This window comes from Sturnus vulgaris, chromosome 19 (assembly GCF_052056855.1).
Source record: "Sturnus vulgaris isolate bStuVul1 chromosome 19, bStuVul1.hap1, whole genome shotgun sequence".
Classification (NCBI taxonomy): Eukaryota; Metazoa; Chordata; class Aves; order Passeriformes; family Sturnidae; genus Sturnus; species Sturnus vulgaris.
The window spans coordinates 13,691,090-13,717,865 of record NC_142261.1 but is presented as its reverse complement, the minus strand read 5'-3'; the positions used below and the strand labels follow the sequence as shown (position 1 = coordinate 13,717,865).

At 56.1% G+C, this 26,776-nt stretch overlaps 2 protein-coding genes across 5 annotated transcripts; one reads left to right on the top strand and one right to left on the bottom strand.

The window, feature by feature from the left end:
• Positions 1–3,142: 3,142 nt before the first annotated feature.
• INPP5J (inositol polyphosphate-5-phosphatase J) lies at positions 3,143–11,140 on the top strand. 3 transcript variants are annotated; one of them, XM_014894808.2, is made up of 12 exons: positions 3,143–3,753; positions 4,554–4,664; positions 6,104–6,212; positions 6,795–6,911; positions 6,983–7,158; positions 7,724–7,835; positions 8,238–8,347; positions 8,623–8,812; positions 9,006–9,143; positions 9,507–9,599; positions 9,817–9,921; positions 10,055–11,140. In XM_014894808.2, exons 1-12 carry the CDS (start codon positions 3,158–3,160, stop codon positions 10,670–10,672), a joined length of 2,475 nt encoding a protein of 824 aa, XP_014750294.2. In that variant the 5' UTR covers positions 3,143–3,157; the 3' UTR covers positions 10,673–11,140. The 3 variants fall into 3 exon arrangements, with proteins under 3 accessions (XP_014750294.2, XP_088032150.1, XP_088032149.1); XM_088176024.1 differs by having other exon boundaries at positions 6,083–6,212; positions 10,162–11,140; XM_088176023.1 differs by having other exon boundaries at positions 6,083–6,212.
• A 75-nt stretch (positions 11,141–11,215) lies between these two features.
• PLA2G3 (phospholipase A2 group III) lies at positions 11,216–13,890 on the bottom strand. 2 transcript variants are annotated; one of them, XM_014894464.2, is made up of 7 exons: positions 13,464–13,890; positions 13,258–13,390; positions 13,054–13,188; positions 12,509–12,948; positions 12,270–12,399; positions 12,025–12,159; positions 11,216–11,864 (listed from the first exon to the last, which is right to left on the bottom strand). In XM_014894464.2, the coding sequence occupies exons 1-7, from the start codon at positions 13,888–13,890 to the stop codon at positions 11,657–11,659; spliced, it is 1,608 nt and encodes a 535-aa protein (XP_014749950.2). In that variant the 3' UTR covers positions 11,216–11,656. The 2 variants fall into 2 exon arrangements, with proteins under 2 accessions (XP_014749950.2, XP_088032151.1); XM_088176025.1 differs by having other exon boundaries at positions 11,216–11,861.
• Positions 13,891–26,776: the final 12,886 nt, after the last annotated feature.

Here is a 26,776-nt window from a genome sequence, read left to right as displayed (position 1 = left end):
CAAGGCTTGCAAGGTACCTTGTTGCCAAGAACTGCCACATACACACAGAACACACACACACACCCCAAGCACAGAACAACGCAGAAACAACACACAGCAGCAGCAGCAACACACACAACACCACCACATGCCAGCACATACATACCAACAGCACACAGCAACACACACCACTCCCACCAACCCTGCGCACACCAACACACACACCCAACACCACACACCACGTGCACAGACCAACACAGCCCAACAACACCACACACCCCAACACCACACACACTATCTCTCACACACCTGTACCGCACACACCCCCATGACACCAGCACTGCACACATCCACAGCATGCACAGTGACACCACATAGTACAAAGATACGCAGAGACACTCAAGTCAGGGTGTGTGCATTCACTCATAGCAGCACACACAACACACCATCCTGCATATACAGCTGCACACACACATACACATGCACAGTTGTGTGCACGCAGCCCTGCATACATTTAAACGCAGTATGCACAACAGCACATGGATACACACACACTGCTACCCGCCTTCCACTTGCTCCCAGCCACACAACTATAGTCACACATACCAGCCTACACAGTAGTGCACAGGGATACAACCAGCACCCCAGTCACACATGCAATAGTGTGTGCATGCATGCTGATCTACATGTACACCCAGCTGTATGCACACACTGCACACACACATATCTGAGGCACACGCATGTGCAAACTATCATGTACACCTGCACACACCTACCTCAAATCCCTACTACCCCCCCTCTTCCCCCCACCGCAGCTGCACATAGACACCCATGCATGGGCACATCCCAGACACAGGTCATGGGGTTTTGGATTGGGGTCTCTCTGGTCCCATCATCTGTTCAGGCAAGGTCACTCAGAGCCAGGGGCCCAGGACAGTCGCCCTGTGAATATCCAAGGATGGAAACTGCACACCTTCCTGGGCAACTTGGGCCAGGCAAAAGTGTTTCCTGACATGCAGAGGGACCCTCCTGCATTCTATTTTGTGCCCATGGCCTCTGGTCCTGCCTCTGGACCACTGGGAAGAGCCAGTCTCTGTCCTCTACACTTCCCCTCAGATATTTATATACATGAATGAAATCCCCCTGAGCTTTCTCTGCTCTGGGAGGCACAGTCCCATGTCTCACATATTATCCTTACATGAAAGATGCTCCAGCCTTTCCTCCTTGGGGCCCTTCACTGGACTCCCTCCAGCACGTCCGTGTCTCCAGGACTTGCTCTTAGGAGCTCTGCACTGGACACAGCACTCCAGGGGTGGCCTCACAGGCACCTCCGTGACCTCCTGTGATTTGCTGCTCAACACCCCCAGTGCAGCCCAGGATATCATTCACTTCCTTTGCCCTGAGGAGATGGTCAGCTCATGGTCAATTTGGCGTCCCCCTCATATCCCTCTGCAAAGTTGCCTTCCAGCAGGGTGGACCCCAGCACGTCCCAGTGCCAGGGTTGCTCCTCTCCAGGGGCAGGACCCTGCATGCTCCCTGGTTGAGCCTCGGGAGATCCCTGACGGCCCATTTCTCCAGCCTATCCAGGTCCCTCTGGATGGACACATGACTCTCTGTTTTTTCAGCCACTCCTCCCAGTTTGCTGTCATCTGCACAGTTGCCGAGAGTGCCGTGTCATGGTGGCCAGGTGGGATGAAGGTGTTCAACAGGCAAGGGCCCATCAGGGATACCTAGAGACACCATGAGTGACTGGCTTCCCACAGGACCGTGTGCCACTGATCTCCACCCCTGGATCCAGTCATCCTGCCTCCAGTTCTGTTTATCCAGCACATAGGCCAACAGCTTCCCTAGGACAGATGAGCCCGCCGCCCCCAAGCAGTGCCGGTGAACACTGTCCCCTGCTGTTCACATCTGCCAGCTGCTCACTCCATCACGGAAGGTGGTTGGTGTCCAAGCAGGACCTTCCCTTGGAGAAGCCAAACTGATCCCTCAAGAGGTTGTTGTTCATGTGCCCAGTGATGGTTACCAGAACTTACTGTTCTTTCATCTTCCCATGCTGAAGGTGAGGCAAACTGGCCTCGAGTCCACCTTCTCACCCTTCCAGAAACTAGCAGTTGCATCAGCTCTCCTCAGTCCTTTCCCAGTTGCCACCATTGACCACAAATTATTGCAAGTGCCCCCTCACGATGGCAGGAGCCACTTCTCACAGTTCCCTTGGCTCCTGACTCAGTCCTACGAGGATCCAGGGATTTTGTACTCTCTGACCAGTATCCTCCTCCGCTTCACTCCTTAATTCACCAGGATCCTCCTCCTTCTCAAGCTCTAGTCTTCCCCAGACACTGTGGCAGGTACAGGCTGAGGGTGGACCTGTCACCCGGACTGCTGTGTGTGTGTGCACCCCGAGTGCAGGTGTTCACACCCGCCTGTAAAAAGTGCTTCGCTGAGCACATGGGCACTGCCACACACAGGTGCAGCAGCACCTACACACAGAGCCACATACACACAACTGCATACAGATACACACACACCCCCAGCTACAAACACACAGCTGCACAGAGCTGCACACACATCTGCACACGCGGAGCAGTACACACATAGAGGTGCGCATGCAGCACACGCAGCCCACATGTAAATACACACACAGCCAGACACAGACACACATGGACACACATGGACACACACACTCACACCCAGGCGCCACGAGGGTGTGTGTGCTCACCAACAATGCAAACACTCTGCAGCAGACCATAGACATATCTGGCACAAGCTGACACATGAGCTGCAGTGCTGAACAAAGTCATATACACAGTATATACAGTAATGCACCAGGACAGGCATTTCTTTGCACGGCCAGATCTGCACTTGCAAGGGCAAGTGTGTACGAGCAGGGACAGACATGCAATTGCGAGGACAGGTGCGCAAGGACAGGTGTGAAGGGGAGGGTACGCACACGCGAGGAAAGGCTTCCGGGGGGCAGAGAGAGGGGGAGAAGCACGGGCCGTCACGTGAGCGGGGCGGAGCGGCAGGTGAGCAAGGGGCGGGGCCTCTCTTTGCGCCTTTCAGGCGCCGCGCAGGTGGCGGGCGTTGACGTCACTGTGTGAAACGTCACGGGGTGGGGCCGCAAGGTGCGCGGGCCCGGGCCGGGCCGGGCCGGGGCCGCTGCGGTCTCCTCCCGCCCATGGACCCGGCCCGGCGCGGCAGTGCCGACCGGGGCTTGGCCGCCGGCGCGGGGTCCCGACCCGGCCCTCCGCGCGGCCCCGGGAGAGCGGCTCGGCTCGCGCCCGACGCTGGGGCTTCGGCGGCGTCTTTCCTCGGCGGCGGCGTCCCGGGCGGCCGTAGGAGCTCCCGACCGGACGGGCAGGGCTTCGGGCACGGCTGCCCGCGGCGCGCAGGAACCGAGGAGCGGTCCCCGGCCCGGACCCCGCCCGAGGGTCTCCCGCCGCCGGCCCTGCTGCCCCTCGGCCCAGGCGGGCCCGCGTCCCCGGCAGCGCTCGGCCCCGCGCCGGCCCCGTCAGAGCGGCGGGAGATGCTGCCCAAAGCGGAGTCCAGCGACCACATTGCGGCCTGGGCCGGCCCCGCCGTGCCCCGCGCCCCCGCGCTGCCCAAGGCTGTGTCCAGCGAGTTCCTTGTCGGCGGGTGGGCGGGCCTGACCCCCCGAGCGGAGCCCGGCGAGCTGCCCGTCCTCCCCCGACCCCTCGGCCAGCTCGGTCCCAGCGACGTCTGCGATCCGCTGCCCGACTGCTCGGGACGGGCGCCGGAGGAAGGCGCGTTCCGGTGAGTGAGTCCGCGGGGCGCTCGCGGGGACGGGGCTCGCAGTGGTGTGGGAGCAGCACCCGCTGTGCCCTTTCCTCTGCTGTGACGGGTTCAGCAGGGGTGCGAGGCAAGCTCCCGGCGGGGAGGATGCCTGGTGCCCACTGTTTGTGCGGGATATCGTGATAGAAATACCGACTGTGGAGTGAGTGCCACATGCCCCGGCTGTCCCCGAGCACTGGGCTTAGCGTGGCACTGCTCTCCTTCCCTATTGAAATGTCTCCCCTGTGACTGAGGCTCCTGTCACTACCAAAAGAGCCTGCGGGCCCTTTGCTGGTGCCCGTTGCGCAATGGAATTGATGTGTTGTGACGGATGTGGCTTTGCGTTGGTGAAGGACACCACTGCGGTGCTGCAGCACCGCTGTCACATGTGCTGCCCTGGCCTTTGTGACTGGCAGGGGCTGGGAACTGAGATCCGGGTCCTTTTCCCCAGGAGCCTGAGCCTTCCTGGGGAAGGGGGGGAAGCGGTTTTCCAGAGACACCTTGTCTCGCAGCCTGCTTGTGTCAGCTGGTGATGATGAAGACGAGGGCTCTTTGTGCTGGTTTCTAGAATTTCAGGTGTACATCCTGAGGGATCTTGGAGGCAAGGATCCATCTCTCTTATACGGGAGTTAAGGAGCTGGTGTATATGCCATGACTAAGCTTTAGCCTTGGCTACTTCTGTTGCCAGCAAAAAGCTTCCTTGTGGATCTGGGGGCTGAACAGGGTTACAAAGAACCCCTCCAAGCCCTCGTGTTAGCCTGTTCTTCCTTTGTCCTCCCAAGCATCACAGTGGTCACCTGGAACGTAGGTACAGCCATGCCCCCAAATGATGTGACGTCCCTGCTGCACCTCAACACGGGTGAAACAAACGATGTGGACATGATCGCCATTGGGTAAGAGGATGAGGTGCGGCTCCCCCTTTTCCTTCCCCTCCTCCCTCTGGCGAATTCCCTTTTTGGGGAATCCCCAAAGCCCTAGGGAACAAGGAATGGAAGAGCTGCAGCCCCAGCCTCCCTTGGGGCATGGGGAGCAGGGAAGGGTGTGCATCACAAATGATAGCATATCAGAAAAGGTGATGGAGAATCAGCACCTGCTAAAATGCGAGTGCTGAGAGGAACCAAAACCCTTAAGTAATGATTAGACTTGAATACTCATCGAGCCTGAGGCTCACTATGCTGGGTCAAGTTAGCCCTGCTCTTGCTGTGAACTGTGGCAGTCCTTGGGTCAGGTCTGTCAAGGCCTGGTCAAGCCCTCTGGGAGCATTCTCCTCCTGTCTGCTTTTGCATGTGGTACGCAAGCCTCGAGGGCATAGATCTGCTGTTCTACTGAGGCTGGCTCTATGTGCCTGGTACACAGACCTGCTGGAAGGGTAGTGCCACAGCACTGTGGTGAGGGTGGCTGTTCCTTGAGGACTGCAGTGGTGTGTGAATTACTGCTAAGGCTAGGGATGTACTGTCTTTGCACAGGGAGCAGGAAGCAGCCTCTGCCTATAGGTATGAGGTGGAAGAGGGGGATCTGCCTTCAGGACTGCCCCCAAGCTCCCATCTGTGGGGGCATAGTGGTGTGAGGGCTGATGCTGCTAGAGCTATGATGCTGTGTTTGAGCCAGACTCTCAGTCCCCTCAGCCTTGAAGGCCAATGGAATGGTTCTGTGGGTGGCAGAGGTCAACCTGAGGTGGATGGATGGGGTGAGGGGGTAGCTGATAGTAAGGGACCTGCTGGGACCGTGTTCTGGCCAGAGCAGGGTGTCGTGCTACTCCTCACTTCCTGGCATCTCTGCCTGCCTGTGTCCTTCTTCTGACCTGTGTCTTTGTGCTTTAAGCACTGGATATTTTTGGGTAAGACATTTCCTGATTGCGCTGTTCTCTGTGTATGTTTTTCCCCCTCTTCATTAATTGCTGAGCTGGGAGGAGCACTATTAGCTTTCTGGTTGCTGCTGCTCTGAGCTACGCAGCTCGAATATGTCTGGACGCCTTGTGCTATTGGGATGTGACTTCTCTGTAGAGACTGAAGGCCCCGTAAACCCCTCTTGCACACTGAGATGGGCTTTAGACTTCTGCTCAACCCTGTGCAGCTTTACTATTTCTGCTTTAGAAAGGGCCAAGGTCTCCTGGATTCAGGGCCACTTGTGCCTCCTGCCATCAAATGGCCCAGAATCACTGGAGCAAGGACATGGCTGATTTGTGCTCTAAAATCAGTGTCTTCCCTTGAACTGCCCTTCCCACCCTGTCCTGCTGCCCAGCATTGAGCTTTGGCACCTCTCCCAAGTTCTCACTAACTGGGACACAGATGCTTTCCTAACCTGGCTGCAGGACCTGTACATTTCCTCTCAGTCTGCAGGAGGTAAACTCCAAGATAAACAAGCGCTTGAAGGATGCCCTCTTCACAGATCAGTGGAGTGAACTCTTCATGGATGTGCTGAGCCCCTTCCACTTCATCCTGGTAAGGAGTCCTGAAGGAGTTGGCAGCTGGTGTTCTCTGCCTGCTAGGCAGGTGGGACACGGGGATAGAGAGCTGGACTGCAGGATGGAGGGAGGTGCAGTGGGAGAGCTGGCTGGAGGGACAGCCTGCAGCCATCCAAGCAGCAGGGACTACAGCTGCATCTCATCCAGCAAATTGTTTGGCTTGTGCCACCCAGCTGCCTTTCCTGTGCTTATGCTTCCCCTCTGCTGCTTTGGGGTGACTTTATGTTGCCCCCTGCATTGAACCAGGGTGAGGTGAATGTGGGAACTGGCTGGTGCTACTGGCAACAGCCTGCGAAGCTCAGCTCCCCGAGACATATTCAGCTCCCCGTGGCATTTGGCTTAGAGCATATGTAAGCCCAGCATCACTGAGGCTCAGGTTTGGCTGTCAGCGTTCAGAAGGGTATGCACAGATCTCTGAACCAAATGTGCTGGTAGTCACCTGTGGGATGAGGGGGCACAGAAAGGGTGGAGGTGCTGCCCCATGGCCTGGAATGGGGGCAGTTGTCCCCCTGTCCCTAGGCTCTCTACCATCCTACTTCAGCCCTTGCTCCCATTCCAGGTCAGCACAGTGCGGATGCAAGGTGTGATCCTGCTGGTGTTTGCCAAGTACTACCACCTGCCCTTTTTGCACGACATCCAGACAGACTGCACCAGGACAGGGCTGGGGGGATACTGGGTGAGTGTGGCCCTGGGGGGAGATTGCAAGGGGCTGGCTTCCAAAGGAGTCATGGGATCCTCTTGGTGCAGGGCAACAAGGGTGGGGTGAGTGTTCGTCTCTCCATCTTCGGCCACATGGTCTGCTTCCTCAACTGCCACCTGCCAGCACACCTGGAGAAGGCGGAGCAGCGCAAGGAGGACTTTGCCACCATACTGCACATGCAGCAGTTTGAGGGGCCCGTGGCCAACGGCATCTTGGACCATGAGTGCGTACCCCATCACTTTTCTCCTCAGTCTGGGCTTTAGTGCTTGTCCCAGTCCTTGACCACCTCCATGTAGGAACTGGGCTCTGTCCCCTGCATCCCAGCACAGCTTGGAGATCAGGTCTTGCCTGCAGAGCTGGCCCAGCATGGACTCAGCATGGTTAGGATAGATGTTAAAAGGGGTCTTGGTCTTACCACATTTAGGGCTGGAACAGCTCCTGCCTTACTAGCAGTGTTGAGGTTTGGGAGCAGTCGAGGAGAGGGGCCAGCTCTGTCTTGATGTCCTGGCTGTGCGATCTGAATCCAGTGGGTACCTCACGGTGGAAATTTCCACCCTCAATTTCAGCTTGGGGAAGTCTGGCCCATTTAGCTAATGGTGCTTGGTCCTACCTACGGCATTCTGGCAGCTGGCTAGGCTGCTGGCTGAGCACGGACCTGTGCCAGTGTTCCCAGGAGCATCTGTGCTGTGGGCTAAGGCTGCCTCCAGTCTGGGGACATCTTACCTTTGCTGTCCCTGGTTCTGGTAGCCTCAGCCCTTTCAGCCCGTTGCCCTTGCTACCATCCACAGCCTCGTATTTTGGTTTGGGGACCTCAATTTCCGCATCGAGAGCCTGGATATCTGCTTTGTGAAGTATGCCATTGACAGCAATGTCCTGAGCCAGCTCTGGGAGAAGGATCAGGTGAGGGATGGGCATGCTGCCAGCCTACACTGGACCCCAAGCAGTGATAGACTCTCCCCAAAACTATCCATGCAGCTGTGGGACAGGGCACGTCCTCTTGCAACCTGTAGGACATGAAGGGCCCTGGCTCTTATGTCTCTGGGGAGGAAGGGATACAAGAGACCAAGGTCAGTCCGGATGGAGCTGGGCACAGTTCCCTCATCAGTGTGTGAAGAAGACCTGAGGCATTGAGCCTACAGACTAGCTACTGGCTTAGATGGACAAACCCTGAGAGCTGAGGGAGCTGGCAGGAACAGGACTGGCATGTCACAGTGTGTGAGGGTGGAGAGATCTTGGCAGGGTTTGTGGAGGGGTCTGGCTGTGGGAGTTGCTGTGCTCCTTGATCTGTTCTCTTTCCCACAGCTGAACATTGCCAAAAGTACGTGGCCTGTCCTCAGAGGTTTCCAGGAGGGACCCCTGAACTTCCCACCCACTTTTAAGTTTGATGTGGGCACCAACAAGTATGACAGCAGGTAGGAGAGCAGAGCTGAGGTGGGGCTGAGAGATGCAGGAGCCTGTGGGGCTCAGAGTCAGTGTGGGTGTGGATGGGTGGGGAGAGCAGCCATGCTGGGGCGGGCACAGGCTGGACTGGGATGTGATGGCAGTGCAGGTGCCAGCGCAGGTCTTTCCCTGCAGCTGTGCTGAGTGCCAATATGCTGCCCACACATGCCATAGTGCCAGGGGGAGGCAGTTTGGGTCAGAGCCCACTGCCCCTGCCAGGCAAGAGATGCCCCTCTGTGCCCTGCAGTGCCAAGAAGCGAAAACCTGCCTGGACCGACCGCATCCTGTGGAAGATAAAATCTCCCAGCAAGGGGCTGGGCACAGGTGGGCATCAGCCCAGCCAGGGTGTACTGTCAGTGAGCCAGCTGTGCTACTGCAGTCACATGGAATACACCGTCAGCGACCACAAGCCAGTAGCTGCCATCTTTGCCGTGCAGGTGAGCACTGTTCAGGGCTGCTGGGAACAGAGGCTGCAGGGGTGGAATGCCCAGCCTTGTGTGGGGGGGGCTTCTCTTTGGCAAGCTTTGATGCCTTTCCCCTTACTGGGAGCTGCTGTGGGTATATGCATGAGGTCCCTGTGCAGGCAGGTCTTTGCTATGCCCTTGCTCACTGTGTACCTGTCTCTGACAGTTTGCTTCCAAGGTGGACAAGCCCCTGGTTGAGATTTATGTGGCTGACGAGTGGAGCAGGCCTGAGCAAGCAGTTGTCAGGTACAAGATGGCTGTTGGCTTCCACCGGAGCTCCTGGGACTGGATAGGACTCTACCGGGTAGGGGCTTGGGGGCTGCTGGGGCTGGAGGGAGTGGGGAGCACTGCACAGCACTGCGGGGTCCTTTCTGAGCTACCCCCCACCAGCGAACATGGTGAGGGCATAGAGCTGTGCCCTCCCTTCCCCTGGCATCATGATGTGGTCCTGCTTCAGGAGGCTCAGTTCCAGCAGTTCCCTCTTCCTCCTGCTCTGTGGGCCCCACAGAGCCCCAGGGCACACCTGGGAGGGTGCAAGGCAGCTTTGGGTCACTCTGTGTGAGCCCCTCATGAGAGGGGACTGAGCAACACGAGACTGAAGAGTGATAGTGCTGAGCGGGGCTCACATTGTCCCACTCACTTGTGTTCTCCTATGTATTGTGCACAGGTGGGCTTTCGGCACCCTAAAGACTACGTGTCCTATGTCTGGGCCAGGAGTGATGATGGGGAGCGCTGCCTGGAGAAGCAGCTGTATGCACAGGTGAGGTGGGGCCAGCCCTGCTGTCTTGCTGGCACTTCTGCCCCACAGTGTGGGGACAATGGCCCCTTTGTGCCCTTGGATGGAGAGGCAGGCACCTCGTTATTGCTTTTTGCTGAGCCTGGGGCAGGCTCATGGTGTTGGCAGTAGAGATTTGCTGGGTGGAGGAGGGGCACTCCTGGGCCAACCCCGGTGCTCATCAGGTATCTCTGGGCTGCAGGTGATGTTCTCTGAGGAAGCACTGCCCAAGGGGAACGGCGAGTACATCCTTGGATACTACAGCAACACCTCCAGTAGCATTGCTGGTGTGACTGAGCCCTTCCAGGTGAGCACAGCCAAGAGGTGAGGGTGAAGGGGGAATGGGTATGGGAAGGGTCTCTGGATGGGGGAGGTCAGCTGGTGTGGTACCCAACAGTCCTCTGTGAGGGTCAGCTAGCAGTGCTGATGCAGGGCTGCAGATTTCCCTACCCAGGTCAGAGGAGGGCAGCAGCTCTACGGACAGCTCAGGCAGCAGCTCAGAAGAGGATGACAGTACACTTGTCCTCCTGGCCCCCAAATCCCGTAGCCCCAGCCCAGGCAAGATGAAACGCCACCGGAGCCGAAGCCCCAGCCTGGCCAAGTTCCAGGGCCTCATCCTGCGGCCATCAAGCCGGGACAGGGGTACAAGCCGCAGTCCCTCACCCCAGAACCGTCGCAGCCTCTCCAGGAGTATCCCCACCATCCATCTGCCCCAGGAGGAGCTGGGGCACCCTGGAGTCAAAAGCAAGGAGCAGAGACAGGCAGCTGAGAGCCCAGAGGGCAGCTCGTTCTACCAGACTCTGCAGGAACAAGGTGGCCTCCGGCGTGTCTCTGCTGACAGCTCCCTGGCCAGGGCTGACCCCCGGAACCTGGGCCTGCTGCCGGCACTGCGCCTGGAGATGATTGACCAGGCCCTGGGCCTGCGGCGGGAGAATGCAGACCAGGGCTATTATCCCTGCCGGAGAATGAGCCCCACCAGCCCCCCAGGCTGTGGCACCTCCCCAGAGGGGCACAGCCCCCAGGAACTGGACAGACATAGCTGTGCCATGGGCCGCTGACGCAGTGGCTCCCTTCCTCCTCCCTATAGCGCGCTTGCTGTGTGCTTTCCTCTGCCCTTTCCCTGCTGAGACACTCCCTCCCTTATTTATTGCAGTGATTCCTCACCCCTGTTGTGTGCCTGGCAGGTAGAGGCCCTCCCTCTCTGCCCCCAGCCCAAACTCCTACCCCAGGCAGGGCTGTGAGGTGACAACACAGGGGGAGGGTGGGCAAAGCTGGTCTAATGCAGTTTGGAGAACCCCCCAAGAATTTCCAAGTGCAGGACTCTTGTCCCATGGGAGGAATGCTGGCCTCACACCTGAGATGGCACAAGAGGCCAGGGCAGGGCTCTGGCAGAAATGGTGATCGGCACAGAGCAAGGACCACCACAGGGTACCCTGGAGATCAAAGCTTGCTCCTTCCCTGCTCTACCACTGTGCCTCAGCCTGAACATAGTGCAAGTGACAAAATAAATGATCCTGCGCACCCTAGCTGCACTGTGCTCACTGCTGGGGCCAGGATCAGCCCTGGGGTGGGGGCCACAGCATCAAGAGAGCACAACAGGCTTAACGCTTGCACCATAAACCTTTTATTTCTTCTGCTGCATACATGTACTGACTCCAGCCCTCCTACCCTGCCTGGGCAAGAGGGTCAGGATCATACCTCATTGCTCAGACCCCCCAGTTGAAGGGTCACAAATCTAGGGGTGGGGCACCCTGCCATCCCCCCTGCCCCAGAGCACACCAGGGAAGAAGGACAATGGGTTTCCCCTTTCCTGAGCCCTCCTATTTCCCCTTCCTTTTGATACTCATGGATGGCAGCCACAGCTCTTTTGAGAGGCTTCTCAGTCCCTCTGCCTCTCTGGCTGTGGTCCCCAGCTCCATGCTGTCATGCCAACAGCCATGCTCAGTGCCATCCTTTGACTTGAGGACCAGACCCCAAGCAGCTGCAGGAGCTGCACAGCACATCTTCCTCCTTTTCCTTCCTAAAGCCATGCCACTTGGGTGTCATTGCAGCACTGTGTGGGGCCAAGCACCTGGCGTCTGCTCTACGACCAGATGCTGGCACTGCTCACAGAAGGTGCCTCCCCTGGCCTGTGTCTTCCAGTGTGGAGGCTTGGACTTGGAGCTCAGCTGCAGAGGGCTCCAGCGTCTTAGAATCTTTTTGAGCTGCCTTGCAGGTACAAGCACAGCCTTGGCCACTGTGGTACAGCTGCTGAAGAAGCAAAGCTGTGAGCATCACTGTAACCCTGCAGCACCAACAGCCACTGCCCCTGCTCTGCAGCCTGGTTGTGGCATGGCAGAGCAGGGGCTAACACTTGCACTACTGGTTTCCTGCCCCACCCAGGCCCTGGCCTCTTGACCTCCCCACTTACCTGTGCTGTGATCCCCTGCCTGGGCTGCAGGAAGCAGACAGCTCCAGAACAAAGCAGTCCATGGTGATTTGGTCAGCCAGGATGGCCACGTCCGTGTCACTGCAGTCCTTCACCCTGTGGAGGCACCGTGCCAGTCTGCAGGCACAAGAGGGCACATATCAGCAGGTGTTGGCCAGGGCAGGCATCCCACCTCCTCTGATCCCCAAGTGTATGCACACAGTGCCCTTTTCTTCCTGGACTCACACCTGCGTGTGCAGTTGCAATGGAGGAGTGTCTGGCTCTCCACGTTGTGCAGCTGGTACCTTGTCTCGTGGGGTGCAATCTGGTGCTCACACTTACCTAGGTGCTTGTTGCACCTGCAGCCCCTGCTCGGGCCTGAGGAGACCAGGGAGGTAAGCGGCATGCCCAGCACAAGACCCCACCAGCCCGAGGCCTTAGGCCACCCCAGCTGCAGTGTGTACTTGCTGCCACTGTACCAGCTCACCCTGCTGCCTGCGCCCCTTCACAGCTGGCACGGGGGTGGCTCCACACTGCGCTGTGGCTGGGCTGGATCCAATGCTGCTATACCAAGACCGTGTTGAGCTTCCAGCTCCTTGCTGTGCTCCAACCAGATCCTCTCCTGACATTGCCAATGCTGTTGCAGGGCCAGGCTCTAGCTCCCATTGCACTGCTGGATGCCTGGTTGTTAGCTCAGCCTTATCCCTGGCCGACGCAGGAGAACCTGGGCCCTGTGGCTGCTGGGCTGTCTTATGTCTCCGTGCTTGGTGGCGCCAAGGCTTTGTCCTCAGTTTCTGTCGAAGCTGCTTGTGCCCTACTCTAGAGAAATTCCTTCCCCTGCCCGAGAACTCCTCTGCTGGTAGGCTGGGGTGATACTGATTCTGCTGCACCATCCTGGCCAGAGGCACTACACCATAACGCTCACACCTGGGAACAACCATATACTGTGAGGTCCTGTACACCAACCAAGCTGTGCCCGAGGAGGCAGCCGAACAGGCCACGCTGAGGGCCAGGACACCCCTGGGAACTCACCCGCCCCACCAATGCCACTGGACGCACTCCTCGCTCTCTTCCAGCACAAAGCACGGCACTTCCAACAGGTTGAAGAATGTGACGCCGATGATGTTGGAGACGGTATCGTTGATGGCGAGCAGGCACCGCCGGAACCTACGGGCAGGGACCAGTGAGGAGGACGGGCTCCCCAGGCCCCCCGTTTCCTCACGGCCGCGGGCTCACCTGGCGTCGCAATCGCAGTGGGACACGGTGTGCAGGCGATAGTTGCGGATGCCGTAGTTGAACTGCAGCGCCGTGATCTGCGCCCAGCACTGGTCGTGCTCCCGGCAGCACCGGTCGGGGCCGCGGAACAGCCCTGCGGAGGCGCCGATGAGCGCGGCCCCGCGGAGGGAGACCGGGTGCTCCCGCCGCCCCCCGGAGCTCCGTACCCAGCTCGCTCCAGTTCCCCGCCGAGTCCCCCGCGCCACACCACAGCGTTCCTGGCAGCGTCCAGCCCCGGCGGCGGCGGCGGCGTTGCGGTCTCGAGAGCACGGGGTCGGTGCACGCGGCGCGGCGCCGCCACAGCGCGGCCAGGGCCCGGCGCAGCGCGGCCCCGGGCGCGGCGGGCGGGCGGTGCGCGCAGGTGGCGCGGAAGGCGCGGGCGAGGCGCGGATCGCGACGGGCCCAGCAGGCGCGGAGGCGGCCGGGGGCGGCCCAGACGCTCTCGACCAGCGCGGGTCCGGTGCCGGTGCTCAGGAACGCCACGTACCGCACGCCGCCCGCGCCCGCCGCCTCCCGCGCGCACACAGCCCCGCTGAGCCAAGCGCGCGCGCATGCGCACAGCGCCGCGCAGGCCACAACCGCGCGCACCCACATCCCGCGCGCGCGCGCCGCCTTCCCGCGCCCGGCTTTAACTCCGTGCCCGGCGGCGGACCCGGCGCCGATTGGCCAGCGCCGCCCAGGCCCCGCCCCGCTCCGGGGTGGAGCGCGGGATGCAGCCGAGGTCGCCGACCCGACCTCATCCCGGGTATCCCGCCCATCTAGGGCACTCTCCATTTCCGGGCACCCTCCCATCCCTGGCACCCCGTGCTATATGCGCCTCACCCCACGCGCTCTCTCCCTGGGTACTCATGAGTGTGCTTTCACGGCCACGATTCTGGATACAGGTGTGTGTGCAGGTGTGCACAGCTGCCTGCACACTCACCTTGAGCACGTGTGTACACATGTGTGTGAGTGCATGCCCATGTGCCGTGCATGCCCAACTATGTGTGTGCCCCACACAGGCTGTAGCCATGTCCCTGCTCAAGTGTCCGCTGTGTGCAGTCACGATACAGAGCACTGTCCTGTCCAACCCCTGCCCGTGGCCCGGGACCACACCTGTTCGAGAATTGAGGATCTCCGAGGATGGACCCACCATAGTCCCCCAGGGCAACTCTTACTACTGCCTGACCCTCATTACAAAGGTGTTTCTAGATATTCAAAAAAATCTCCCATGTTCCATTTTGTGCTTATTGCATTTTGTTCCAGTACTGGACATCACTGGGAAGAGACGAACTCTTGTCTCTGCACCCTCCCTGCCTGTGTATCAACAGGATCCCTCAAAATTCCTCTGCTCCAGCCTCAGCAGACTCTGCTCCTGCAGCCACTTCACACAGTACAGGTGCTTCAGTCACTTCACCACCTCCTCCACGGCTCTTTGCTGGACTCGCCCCACCATGTCTGTGACTTGCCCAGGTGATCCCAGCTGGAGCAGGAAAGCCTCCCCCTGGTGCTCCCTGCTCAGCTGTGCTTAGTGCAGCTTGGGCTGCTCCATGAGGACACATTCCTGGCTCATGCTTTGCTGGTACCCAGCAGGATCCCATGGTCCATCCCTGCAAGAGCTGCTTTCCAGCTGGTGGCCCAACTTATGCTGGTACAATATCCCCCTGGAATCAGGATCTCTCTGCCCTGGAATTACCCTGGAAGGATAGCTGGCCTGTGGGGCAGAGCTCACCCCTCCACCTATCCCAGGGCCCCTGTGCCTCAGGAAAGGATTGCTTAGGGTGGCCAGTGGGTCTGGGATTCCTGCTGCATCACTGCCCCATCCCAAAAGGATGCTGGCCCTGCTCTGGAGAATTGGCCCACTGAAGTCCAGATGTACCTCTCTCTTCCCAGAGGGGCTGGGAGGGAGGGAAGGAAGGAAGGAAGGAAGGAAGGAAGGAAGGAAGGAAGGAAGGAAGGAAGGAAGGAAGGAAGGAAGGAAACCATGGTTCCTCTGGTGTCGCTCTTTCTTCCAGGTCTAGTCTGGAGTCATGTCTGTGTCCAGGCTGATGCTTTGTCCTGCTGGGATGCTGGGGGGGCCAGGGGAGGTGGCCTGTGGAGCCCCATGTGCCCTAAGCCTAACCTGAGGACACTGGGGGCTGATGGATAGGGCTTGGCAGTGTAGACTTATCTCACCTTATCAGAATTTCCCTGACTGCAATGCACTGCAGACAGGGCAGAGTCCACCCTAGGGCTGTGATAGGGCTGCTGTGTGCCACCCATGACATTGCCTCAGGTGTCACAAAGATCTCCCCTGTCCTGGGAGCTGTGCTCATGAAGCTGGATGAGGGCTGGCAAGATAGGCACTGGCATCCCAAGGCTGGGGAAGGGCTCTGCTCGGGAGTACCCCAGATGTGGGAGAACCAGCTTTTCACCCATAGGGATCCACAGAGCCCTCCTGCCGTGGGCTCTGCCATACTGCTGCGTTCCTGTCCCAGTGCCCTGGGGCCTGCCCTGTGCATGCATTGTGCCCCTCATGCCCAGCACCCTGACACTGCCCTGTGCCTGGGCTGTGTTGGCAGCCCCGTGGCAGAGAGGGATCCATGGGGCAGCACAGGACAGCCTTGGCTGACAAGTGTATGACTGCATCAGAGACACAAAACCCAGTTTGGGTTTGTCTGGATGATAATGGGATAAGGAGGGATGCCCAATGCTCTGGCCTTCACTGCCCAAGCAGACAGTGGGTTACAGGGCTGGCTCTGCAGCAGAGCTCCCTGCTGTGTAACCATGCAGCCACTGCCCTGCTGCCAGCTGCTGACACAAGACTGGTGTTTGCCTGGACAGTGAGGACGTGGGGCTGAGCCCTGGGCTACCCACCGCAACAGGCAGCCCTGCCAGCCCTGCACCCGGCTCTGCTGACGTGGCTCAAGGCCACAGACAAGGCCAGCACAGGGCTAAGCTGCCAAGGACTCAGGGCTGAGCCTGCAGTGCTCCCCCACTGAGCTCTGGTGGAGATGCCAGCCGTCATGGTCCATACAGCAAGGATGGGGAGTGGGTCCCAGCCTGGGTCAGCAGTGCAGAAATGGGCTAGTGAAGCAATTCTTTCCCTCCTTCTTCTGCATGGCATGTTCTGTTTGGGGCTCCCCAGTACAAGAAAGAACCTATACTGGAGTAAGGTTGGTGAAGGCTGGTGAAGGCTGCTGAGCTAGTCAGGACTGGAGCTAGGCTTACTTGAGCTGAAGGAGAGGAGAAATCAGATTTTGTCTGCCCTGAACTCTGAGTCACAGCTCATTTCTTTTCCTTTTGCACTCCCCAGGCCAGCATAGGCATTGGGGTGATGCCTCATATGGAGACATCCTGCAGGCAGGGGCTGGATGACCTGACTTTGAGTGGCTGCTAGACCTGGGGCCTTATCCATGTCTCACTGCTGACACACCCCCAGATGTTCCTATGTCCCGCCTTGCCCTTCGCCCCAGCCAGCCAGCAGCACTGGCTTCCCACTGTGTGTGTACCATGCATGCTTCTGGCTGTGTCCTGCTCATGTCCCCTAGGGACAGGCACCCTTGAAAGGGACGGACAGCTCTGCCTTCTGGAAAAGGAATTGCTGCAGCACTGGATATAAGCCTTTCTGCTTTTTACTGATCTAAGCTGGAACTGTCAGCTTTGTGAAAGGAAGCATCCAAGGCATCCACAGCTCTGAACATGAAAGGCAGAACATGGAAACAACTTCATGAGAGAAAATGTCTTGTGAAGGTTGGAAGACAAAATTCAAGTTGGAATGAGCAAAGGAATGGTGCAGTTATTTCACACCAGAGTTGAGATTATCAGTTCAAGCACTTTGCAGACCCAGGGAAACCCTTGAGGGCTCCTGTGGACTCTGGCATGCACCCACAAGTCCCTCCACCCCATGCTGGTTGGTGGGCACTGTCCAGGCTGGCAGCCAACACACCCCACCTGTCTGCCTAGGAGGGCTTAGGTCAAGCTGCAGCCCCATGAGACATCTTTGTCCCATCTGGATCCCATCCGCTGGCACCAAGACCCCACGCCAGTGCCACCCTATCACACTTGTGTGGGGACCCTCATCACACAGCAGACAGGAGTGCCCCAGCCTGCTGCATCAGGCTGCTCAGGCTTTCCATCAGCCTGATGGAGATCGTGGCACTGGGATGTGGGGGAAGTCAGGCTCTTCTTCTGCTTTCATGGCATTTGCCTGCTCCCTGGTTAACCTGTGGGGCCAGGGTGGAGGGCTTAACTTACCTGCACCCTTCAGTCCTGGCTCTAGGGAGAGCACTGATTCAGGCTGGGGTGGCACTGGTGACCATGGGTGCTCAGGCCACCGTGGGCAAGGATAGCCCACATGCCTGGCCCCAGGCTCTGGGAAGGCTTTGCTGGTTGTCATCATGTAGCATCTGCCTGGAGTTCTTCAAGGAAAGAGCCATCTCAGCCTAATACAATTTTATAGGGAAAAGGGACTACAGAGGCAGAATTTTTTTCTCTCTTGCCAGATTCTCATTGCAGAAGCAGAGCTGGCCCCATCAGCTATTTTCAGTGTGAGTCTGGGCTGTAGGGATGATGGGGATGGTCAGGCCCTGCACAGCTGCTGGTCCTGCAGCTCACAGGAGCTGTCTCTTGCTCTAGATCCTCAGCCACAGCTGCAGCCTCCTCAAGATCTTTTCCAAGAGTCAAAGAGCACCCTAAAGGCCCTGGGCAGCCTTGGGCAGGGACTAGACAACCTCCACCCTCAGCAAGGAGGTGTGCCTTGTTTCCAGCAAATAACGAGCCTTGCCTATAGGAAAATAAGAAAGCCCCAAGACATAAGAAACACAAAGGAAACCACCCCAAAACCACCACAAGGAACAGAGGTTCCTTGTAAGAGGATACTGATGGTAGGAGGAAATTCCTAACATTTTCTGTTTTCCCTTAGCCCCTAGGCATTTCCCCATGCTATTGTACTCTTGGGAGTGCCTGGTTTTACTGCCCTGGTGAACACATGCCTTTAAATTGTGGGAACTGCCCAGGAGGAAGCAGCTCTGCAAGGAGTGATACCTGACTGGTGCGTATCACTGCACTCCAGGTGAAGGTCAGGTAAATGATGAGTCAGCAGGAGCTGGGTTTACCAAGAACAGGAGGAACAGCAAGTCAGAGCAGGGACCCCCTTCCCAGCATGCGTGGGGGCTTGGCAGGAGCTGTGGGCTGGCACGCTGAGAGGAAAGGTCATGGGGTTGAGGCATTTCTGGAAAGCACAGTCACTTTTCTTACAATGTCCAAGGAAAACTGTGGGCTGGTATTATCATCTCTGGAAATGATATGAAGGGACCAAAGCAGCTTGACAAGAGAAAAAATTCCCACATGCTTCAGATTTCTTTCCCACTGTGTACAACATATGTGACTGAGCTCTGTCTGTGACAAGTGCTGGGAAGGTTTGGGTGCCTGCAGCAGGAAGTGTGTGGCACTGGGTGAATCATTTACTGAAAAGTCAGGTGAACAAGCCACAGCACGTGTGTGGTTGTTACTCCCAGGTGACAGAGCAGGGCCCGGAGCACAGCCAGCTCCACCCTGAGCAGCCATGAGGGCTGGCAGGGCTGCAGCCTGTGCACCCTGGCCTGCAGCATCCATACCATGTCCACATCACTGTACAGCTCAGCAAAGGGTGACAAGTGAGTGCAGGACAAGCTTAAAGTCTTGTGGATTCCTCCTTGAACTCGACAGATCTCCCAGTAAAGCCAGTTTCCCTGGTTTTGGTAAAGGAAACAGCTAATTTGAGATGGCCTTGGGCCCCATTGAATTTCTCCTCACTGGAGCTGAGTCTAGTGCAACTGAATCTGGGCTTCTCCTGGCTCAGTCCAATGGAATTGCTGTCCTGGCTCTCATTTGTTGTCCAGCCTAGAGACAAGGCATGAATTCCAGCAATTTCTACAGAGTTGCCCTCAGGAACAGTCACACCATCTACAGAGCTCCTGCAGGTATTGGCCAGCAGCAGGATGAGGCCAGCTGTGTCCTAGGATTTTAAAGGTTGTCAGTAGTAACAAAACAGGGCAGTTACACAGAGCTCCAATTAATGGAGTGAGTCCTGGATACATGGCATGGTGCTGACAAAAGGGATTCTGCAAAGGAAACTGGGACTCGGGAGCTTCCTTGTCCCCCTGGCCAAAGATGGTAGCCTAGGCCTGTGCTGCTGTTGTCATGACCCACTGGTCAGTGGAATGGTGTTCAGCATAAATTCTTACCAGGCTGAACAAAGCCACTGGACATATGTCAGGAACTCCTGTGTTTCATTGTACAGTCACCATAACTCTGGCAACCAGCCCTGCTTAGACTCAAAAGTTGTTGGCCAACAAGCCTGTAAATTCTTATAACACACTTCCAAAAGGTGCTGGTTAACAACCCACAACACATTCCCATAAACTTCCCACTTGTACCATGTCTCGGTTTGAAAGACAGGTATGGTCTAAGGAAAGGCAGGAGCCCCTTTTCTGCGATGCAGAGTGCAATCCCCCTCCCTTTTAATTATTTTAGGTCCAATTCAGACACCTTCAGGCAGGAGATATGGGGATGAGAATAACAGTTCTTTACTGGTATTTAACAAAAGCAGAAAAAAACAACAACAGGTATAAAAATTGGCAACAGAAACAGTCTAGCTCCGCTCCAGTCCCTTCTGGCCGCAGGCCGTCTCCCTGTGCTGTTACCGGTGCTGTGGGGGCAGGGCAGGTCCCGCGCAGTTGAAGAGGGCTGGGTGATGGCGGCCGCGGCCCAGGGGAGAGAGAGGATGGGGAAAGTTACTCCCCCCTCACGGTGTCGGTCGTGGTGCTCAGCAGAGTGTCCGGAGGTAGTAGGGTGAGCTGGGAGAGCCGCGGAGCGATGTCCAAAGGCAGGGAGCGTGGATCTCAGCGCTGGGATGACAGGGGAAGATGCCAGAGCAGAGCCCAGGTTGTCTTCCCACTCCACGAGCCAAGCGAGAGCCAGTCCCCCCGCTCCAGACCCCCCTATCCCACCTTTCCTTTTCCGGTTCCCCCCCCCCCCTCCCCCTCCAGCCACCCCCCTACGAGAGAACATTATCTGTCGTTTTAAGGTGTAGCCACAATTACTTAGCATAACAATGGGAGAAATTCCACAGAAAGAAAAGCGAAGCATTCAACCCCCAACATACCATGAAGTTCAGTACAGAGTATGGGGTGTAATATGTAATATGTAATAATACTCACAGCACCTAAAACTTTGCTTTAATTCATTCTTGTGTCCATGTCAGTAATTTTGGAGGGCCAGAGCAGCTTCAGAGGCTCTCAAGCTTCAGGACTACCTCTACCGTGTGCTACACCACATGCACAGTTACCTCATGATGCATTCTTGGGGCTGATAGTCACCTTTCCTGTGCCCTGTGGCCAGAGGTTCTTCAGGAAAGGAAAGGACTGATTTTCATCAATTTCTTTTGGATTTACATCATGGTCAAAGCAGAACTGGCCATTTTTCTTGGAAAGCACAAGTAAAACCACAGGAGCAACCCCTCAAGCATTGCCATGCACCTCCACCTGCGAAGATACACTTCAGGGTTATGCAGGGACATGGCTTCCTGAGTTCTCTTGCAGGAAAACCGGAGAAGCTGTGAGCAGATTTGATTCTGGTTACCCTCACATTCCAGTCAGTGATGATGTAACCCATCAGGTCCACAGGCTGAGGTGGTGACTGAGGCACAAACCACAGCTCTGGAAGAGAGAGCTCTGCTTTCATTGCAGGCATGTCCTGGTGGCAAATGGTGACTCGTTCCTGGCAGAGCGTCCCACCAGAATCCCTACCAAGTAGGCCAAATTCTGCACAGGGCAGAAGCCTGTCAGGTGACCTCATACATGGAGATTCTCGAAGCTAGAGTTCACTTGCCAACCTGGCACAGGGAGGAGAGGCAGAGGGATAGAGGCCACAGCTGGACTCCTGGCCTTGCCACAGCAGGGAATCCCTTGTCAGAATTGGCTCCCAGACCCGCTGTCGCGGGATCGTGCTCAGAGCTGCGGGAGAAGGGAAAAGCCCCCAGGCATCTGTCCCAGTCTGTCCAGGGGATAACACTCCTCCTGTCTGGCCACGAGATAAAGACTCCCTCCCGACCACGAACTGGCGATGAGCTACTCCCTGAGGTGAGCCCAGCCGAGCCCAGCCGAACGGAGCCGAACGAAGCCGAAAGCAGCCGAACGCAGCCGAATGTAGCCGAACGTAGACGAACGTAGCCGAACGTAGCCGAATGCAGCCGAACGTAGCCGAATGCAGCCGAACGTAGCCGAACGCAGCCGAACGCAGCCGGACGCAGCCGAACGCAGCCGGACGCAGCCGAATCTCTCCGCTAGAGCCGGTCGGTGCCGTCGTGCAGCGCCCCCTGTGGGCCGGGCTGCCCTCGGAGCCCGAGCTCGGAGCTGGCTCCCGTCCCGGCGGGACACGGGAGCTCCTGGCGGCAGGGACTGTCCCCTGGGTTTGAGTCGCTGTGGTCCCTCTGTGGAAGCCCAGCTCTGCACTCTGCCAGGGAATGGCACCCAGCCCTGGTGTCGTGCTGAAGGCCCTGCTTTAGAAAAGGGTCTTGGAGAAGAAGACCTCCAGAGGTCCCTTCCAAGCTAATCCACTTTGTCCAGCTTGCAGACATTTGGGTGCACATGGGAACTGATCTGCTCATTTTTCTGCAGCTCTGACAATCCACCAGGTAGGGTCTGTGTTTCTTCACAGTTTTTCTTTCCACACAGGTTTCTCACTTGCTGCCACTGCTTCCAGGAATATACTTCCTGCTTGTCCTTTGTTCTCCAGCTGCCTCACCAAGTGTCTTGTCCCGCTGCATGCTGCATGTCCTCCACTGGTGCACCAGTTGGAAAAGCAGGATGAACTGTGGAAGGAGGACATGAGAGGACTCCACATTCTGCCCCAAGAAGCCTGGGGACAATGGGCAGACTGTCTGCACTTTGCCAGAACTGCTCAGGGTGAGGTGAAGACATCTGCTCTGTGCACTTAGTAGACTCCTACGAGTTGTCCTCCAAACAGACCTAAACAAACCTCTTCTCCCACACAAAGATGTGGAGTACAATGAGAAATATGGAGGGTGGACTAGGTTTGTCATCAGTTAGCTTCTAGCACACCAACCCTCTATCATCCTCCCCCTTTCTTATGTGGTGTTCCTCTCGCTTTTTATCAGCCATGGGCAGAGCTGTGGTCACCCACTTGGTTTCATTGAAGTCTATTGCAAGTTTTCTTGCCAAGTCTGTGCTATCACTGCTGCTCAGTGTATCACAGAATAATGTAGGTGGGAAGGAACCTTCAGAGGTCTCCAGAGCAGATTCTCCCGCTCCAAGCAGATTCCATTAGGAGTGGTTGCTCAGGTCCTCCTCTAGCTGAGCTTCTAGTGTCTCCAGAGATGGAGATCCCACGGACTCTCTGGGCCTTGTTCCAGCACCTGAGCTGTATCATGGTAGTTTTTCTCTCTCTTGTACCCAGCTGGAATTCCCTACGTTCTATTGTGTGCCCATCAACTCTTGTCCTATCACCATGCATCTCTAAGGACCCAGCACTGTCCCCTTGGCATCTTCTCATTAGGCACGTGCTTCTAAAGGCAGCAACTGGGATCCTCGAAGCCTTTGATACTCCAGAATGAACAAATCCAGTTCCCCCTCCCCTCATGCATCCGTTACTTCCAGCCCCAGCAATCCTGGTGGCCTCCACTTGATTTACTTCTGCGTGTCAGTGATATTCTTTATGTATTTTCCTGGAGTCCCATTCTGGACATAACACCACAGAGGTGTTATGCTGCTCAGGATGGAGCAGGGTTTGTGGAGCTCCACATTCACTTTGCCTCCTGACTGCTTGCATTCTACAGTGGTTTTTGATAATAAAATGCAAGTTGTTATTCCATAAGCTTAAGAACTTACCATTACCTGTAGCTCAACATAAACACCACTTTTTTTTGTTCCTTTATTTTTTTTCCACTGAAGACAATGAGGATGATATTTGGATCTGTAGATATTTCCTAAGAGGCAGGTGGGGTCCAGAGGCTTCTTGGGAGCACTGAAGTAGTACAAGAACTCATCTGAGCTGAGCTGCTGAGGCTGAACTGCTGTCAGAGCCTGGTGAGTACTGACTGCCTTGTGGTCCATCCCAGAGCTTTTCATTTTGTTGAGAAGGATGTCCTTTACAGAGCAGAGGGACATTCTAGCTTCCTGCCCCAGAAAGGCAGATCAGTGTCTGGTCTTATTGCTTGTTTACGTTTTTATTTGGTTAATCAGAAACCTCTTCTTCTGTACCAAAACTTTTGTGTTTGGCACAAGAGAACTTATTGGGACACTGTTTTTCCAACAAATATCACTATTAGGCTTCAATGGGATGAAAAGTATTGCTTTTTATTGATCACTGCTCAGCTAGGCCACTGATCATTGGAGCTTTTCAGTTGTGTCTTTCTTAGGAGTAAAACCTGGCTGCAGGAAGGCTCAGAACAGCTGTCTGAGAGGGCGTTCCCTCTAAAAGCCCCAGAGGAGACTACTGCTGCTGCTGTTGCATTTACTGTAGCCCTCCAGGAATCACTGTGTGCATAGTGGAAGAATTAAAAAAATTCTGGGAACCTTTGAATGAAGGGCAACTATACCAAGAACAGGCAAACCTGACATCATTGTAATTTGGAAGAGGAAGGGATGAGCTACCAGGGCCACGGTCAAGGCACTGTAATGAGCCACCAAAGTTAACATCGACTTGAGATGCTTTGTATGCTGTGGCAAGACCTGTCACAAGTTAAAGGCCAGCATCTCTGAAACTCTGGGCTTGCATTGGAACCCAAATTGTTCTAGAACCAAAAATGGAGGAGCCGCCGCAGCAGCAGGCAGTGCATGTGGCTGTGGGTAGCTGGCACAGAGGGAGGCAACCCCAGCTGGCCCAGAACAGAGGTGGAGCAGGGAGCTGTGTGGGACAAAAAAGGAAAAGAAGGAGGTGCTGTTGCAGCTGAGGATTGTGCGGAAAAGCCACGCTATGAAAAGCCAGTGTCCATAAAGGAGACAGAGGAGTCCTGTAACTTTATTGGAGTAAAGAGAGAGAATCCACTGAGACATACCCCTGTGCTGTTTCTCTCTCGGTTTTAGAGGATGCAACCTCCTTTTATCCTAAACTCTGGCCACATGTTGTCCTCTTCCCCATTGGCCGAGGAACTAGGAAGGTACAGGCCTCCCGAGCCGCCTACCACATACTCCCTCTTGAATATCTATCGACATTTTCCCAAAAAGTTTGGAAGTTCAGACTGTCTGGGTTCTGTAATAGACTTGTGTGGACCCATTTCTCCTATGAGCCTGAAGTCCAGAAGTTCAAACTGTCTGGTTCAAATTGTCTGGGTTCTGCAACAAACTTGCAGCTTGATGTAGAGACATTAATACCTATTTCTTCTTAAGACTCTCACCCATCAAGTCGTTTGTAAAGACATTAGTACCCATATTTCCTGTCAGGATCGATCCCCAGCCTCCCCCGTGGCAGATCTGAGGTCTCCTAGAGGCTCTTTCACACCTGCGATGCCATCTCTGCAGCACAATCTTGGCCATCTCCAGCATCCACCAGCAAATGCTGCCCCTCAGGGAAAAGGGACTGCAGACCTGGGACACCCAGGGCTCTGTGCCATGTCCCATCCCATCCCAACCAGTCCCCCTTCCCCACCTGCAGCTGGACCAGTCCCTAATACCCCCAGGAACATGCCCAGGGTCCAGCAGTGTGAGTACTGTGGCCCTGTGCTGCTGAGCAGGAGCAGAGCTGAGGGCTCTGACACAGAGTCTCTGATTAGGAAGATCCTGATGCTGTCACATCCCTGCCTGAGGACTGCTAGGCATCCCCTCCACTGGCATTCTCCCAGATGCAGCTCTGGCTGGGCCAGGAGAGCCCTGGCATCCCCATGTGACAGCTCTCCCCATGGACACTGCAGAGACTATTCCCTGACCATGTACCACGGCACACAGCAGGGACTGGGTCATGTGCTGGCCCTGCGTTTGATCAGCTTGAGGCACAAATAAGCCTGCCTGGGGGTCACCCCCAAAACAGTGGCAACTCTCTGCCTGCTGGAAGGACATGGGTACGCAGGGCTGCCACCCCATCCTGGGCAGAACTGTCCTACCCACCAGCCCCACCATCACCACCAGCCCCCAGGAGAGTCCAGGCTTGCCTATAGTCACCTCCGGATCTGTCCCTGCCAAGGAAGCTGTGCCAGAGAATCCACCAGCACTGGATGTGACTGTTTGCTTGGAAGCCAGTATCCCCTTGCCCCATATCCACTGTACCATGTGCTGAACCTGCCCTTTGCCCAGAGAGCTGATGCCACTTCTTCCGTCTTGCCCTGCCTTTGCAACACAAGCAGGACTCCAAAGGTGGCTAGTTCAGGTGCAAAGAACAAGGGACACACAAGAAACTAAGCATTGCTGTCAGAGGTGGAAAATCTACCTTAAAACCAGCTCCAGCTTCCTATTGTGTCCCAGATGAGTGCTGGGATGGCCAGAGGCTCAGGGCTCCTTTTGCACTGCTAGTGGGAGTTTGGTGGAGAGGGAGGCAGCAGCAGGTGGTCTGGGGATGTAATCCAAAGCCCTATGGTCTGAAAGGGCTTTGAGAGTACAGACAAGTCCAGGACTGAGCAGAACATTCCTTTGCCATCCTGCACCCCAGATACCAGGAGGCCCCTCATGAGAGACTGAACTGTGAAGGGATGATGACTCAAAATATTCTTCCATTTGTGGAGATGCCAGGGTGCTTTGTTGATATGGAGGAGAGCTTTTGGATGTGTAATGGCCAGTCTCTGATCTGATAATCACCTGTCTTAGGTGATGAGATCTTCCTACTCATGTCAGATTACTGTAGATAACAACAAAAACCATACCTACTTACTTGTGCAATCACATTTCTCTACAATACACCCTACCTGTGTATATTTACCAACATGATCATTCAGTGTCATTTCACTCTAATCTGCCCCAAGGAATCTATTAACGAGAATCTGGGTTACCATTGCCTTTGGGAGTTGTAAAGCCCTCATCCAAAGACAGCTCTTGCTGCATAAATATTAGGGAGAAGAGATCTCTCAGTCATTTCCCTCCCAGCACCTTACTAGTGGGGCCAAAGGGTAAAAATATAAGTCAGCAGGAAATAAAAAGATGGAGAAAAGAAAGAAGAGGTGAGACAAGGAATTGAAAAGTAAGGAATAGTTCATCAAAAACCAAGACGATGAGGAATGCCTGACATTTAATATGCTTGCAAAAATCGGGAGGAGAGGCGGACTGCTTTGTGATAAACGGAGCCAGAACTTGCAAACAGGGTGAGGGGTAAAAGGCTACCAGTGATAAGTGATAAATCCAAAACCGTAAACCAGCAAGAACTAATCTCAAGGTCTGGAATGCGCCCAAAGGGCTAAGACGCATGCTCTGGAGACAAAGTTGAAAAGTTCAAGTGCGATGAAGAGTTTGGAAGCCTTCATCAGAGACCCCCAACAACCCCTGAACTGGGGAGGTGCAAGCACAAGAGGACTTTTGGTTCATTTGAGTACGAAGCG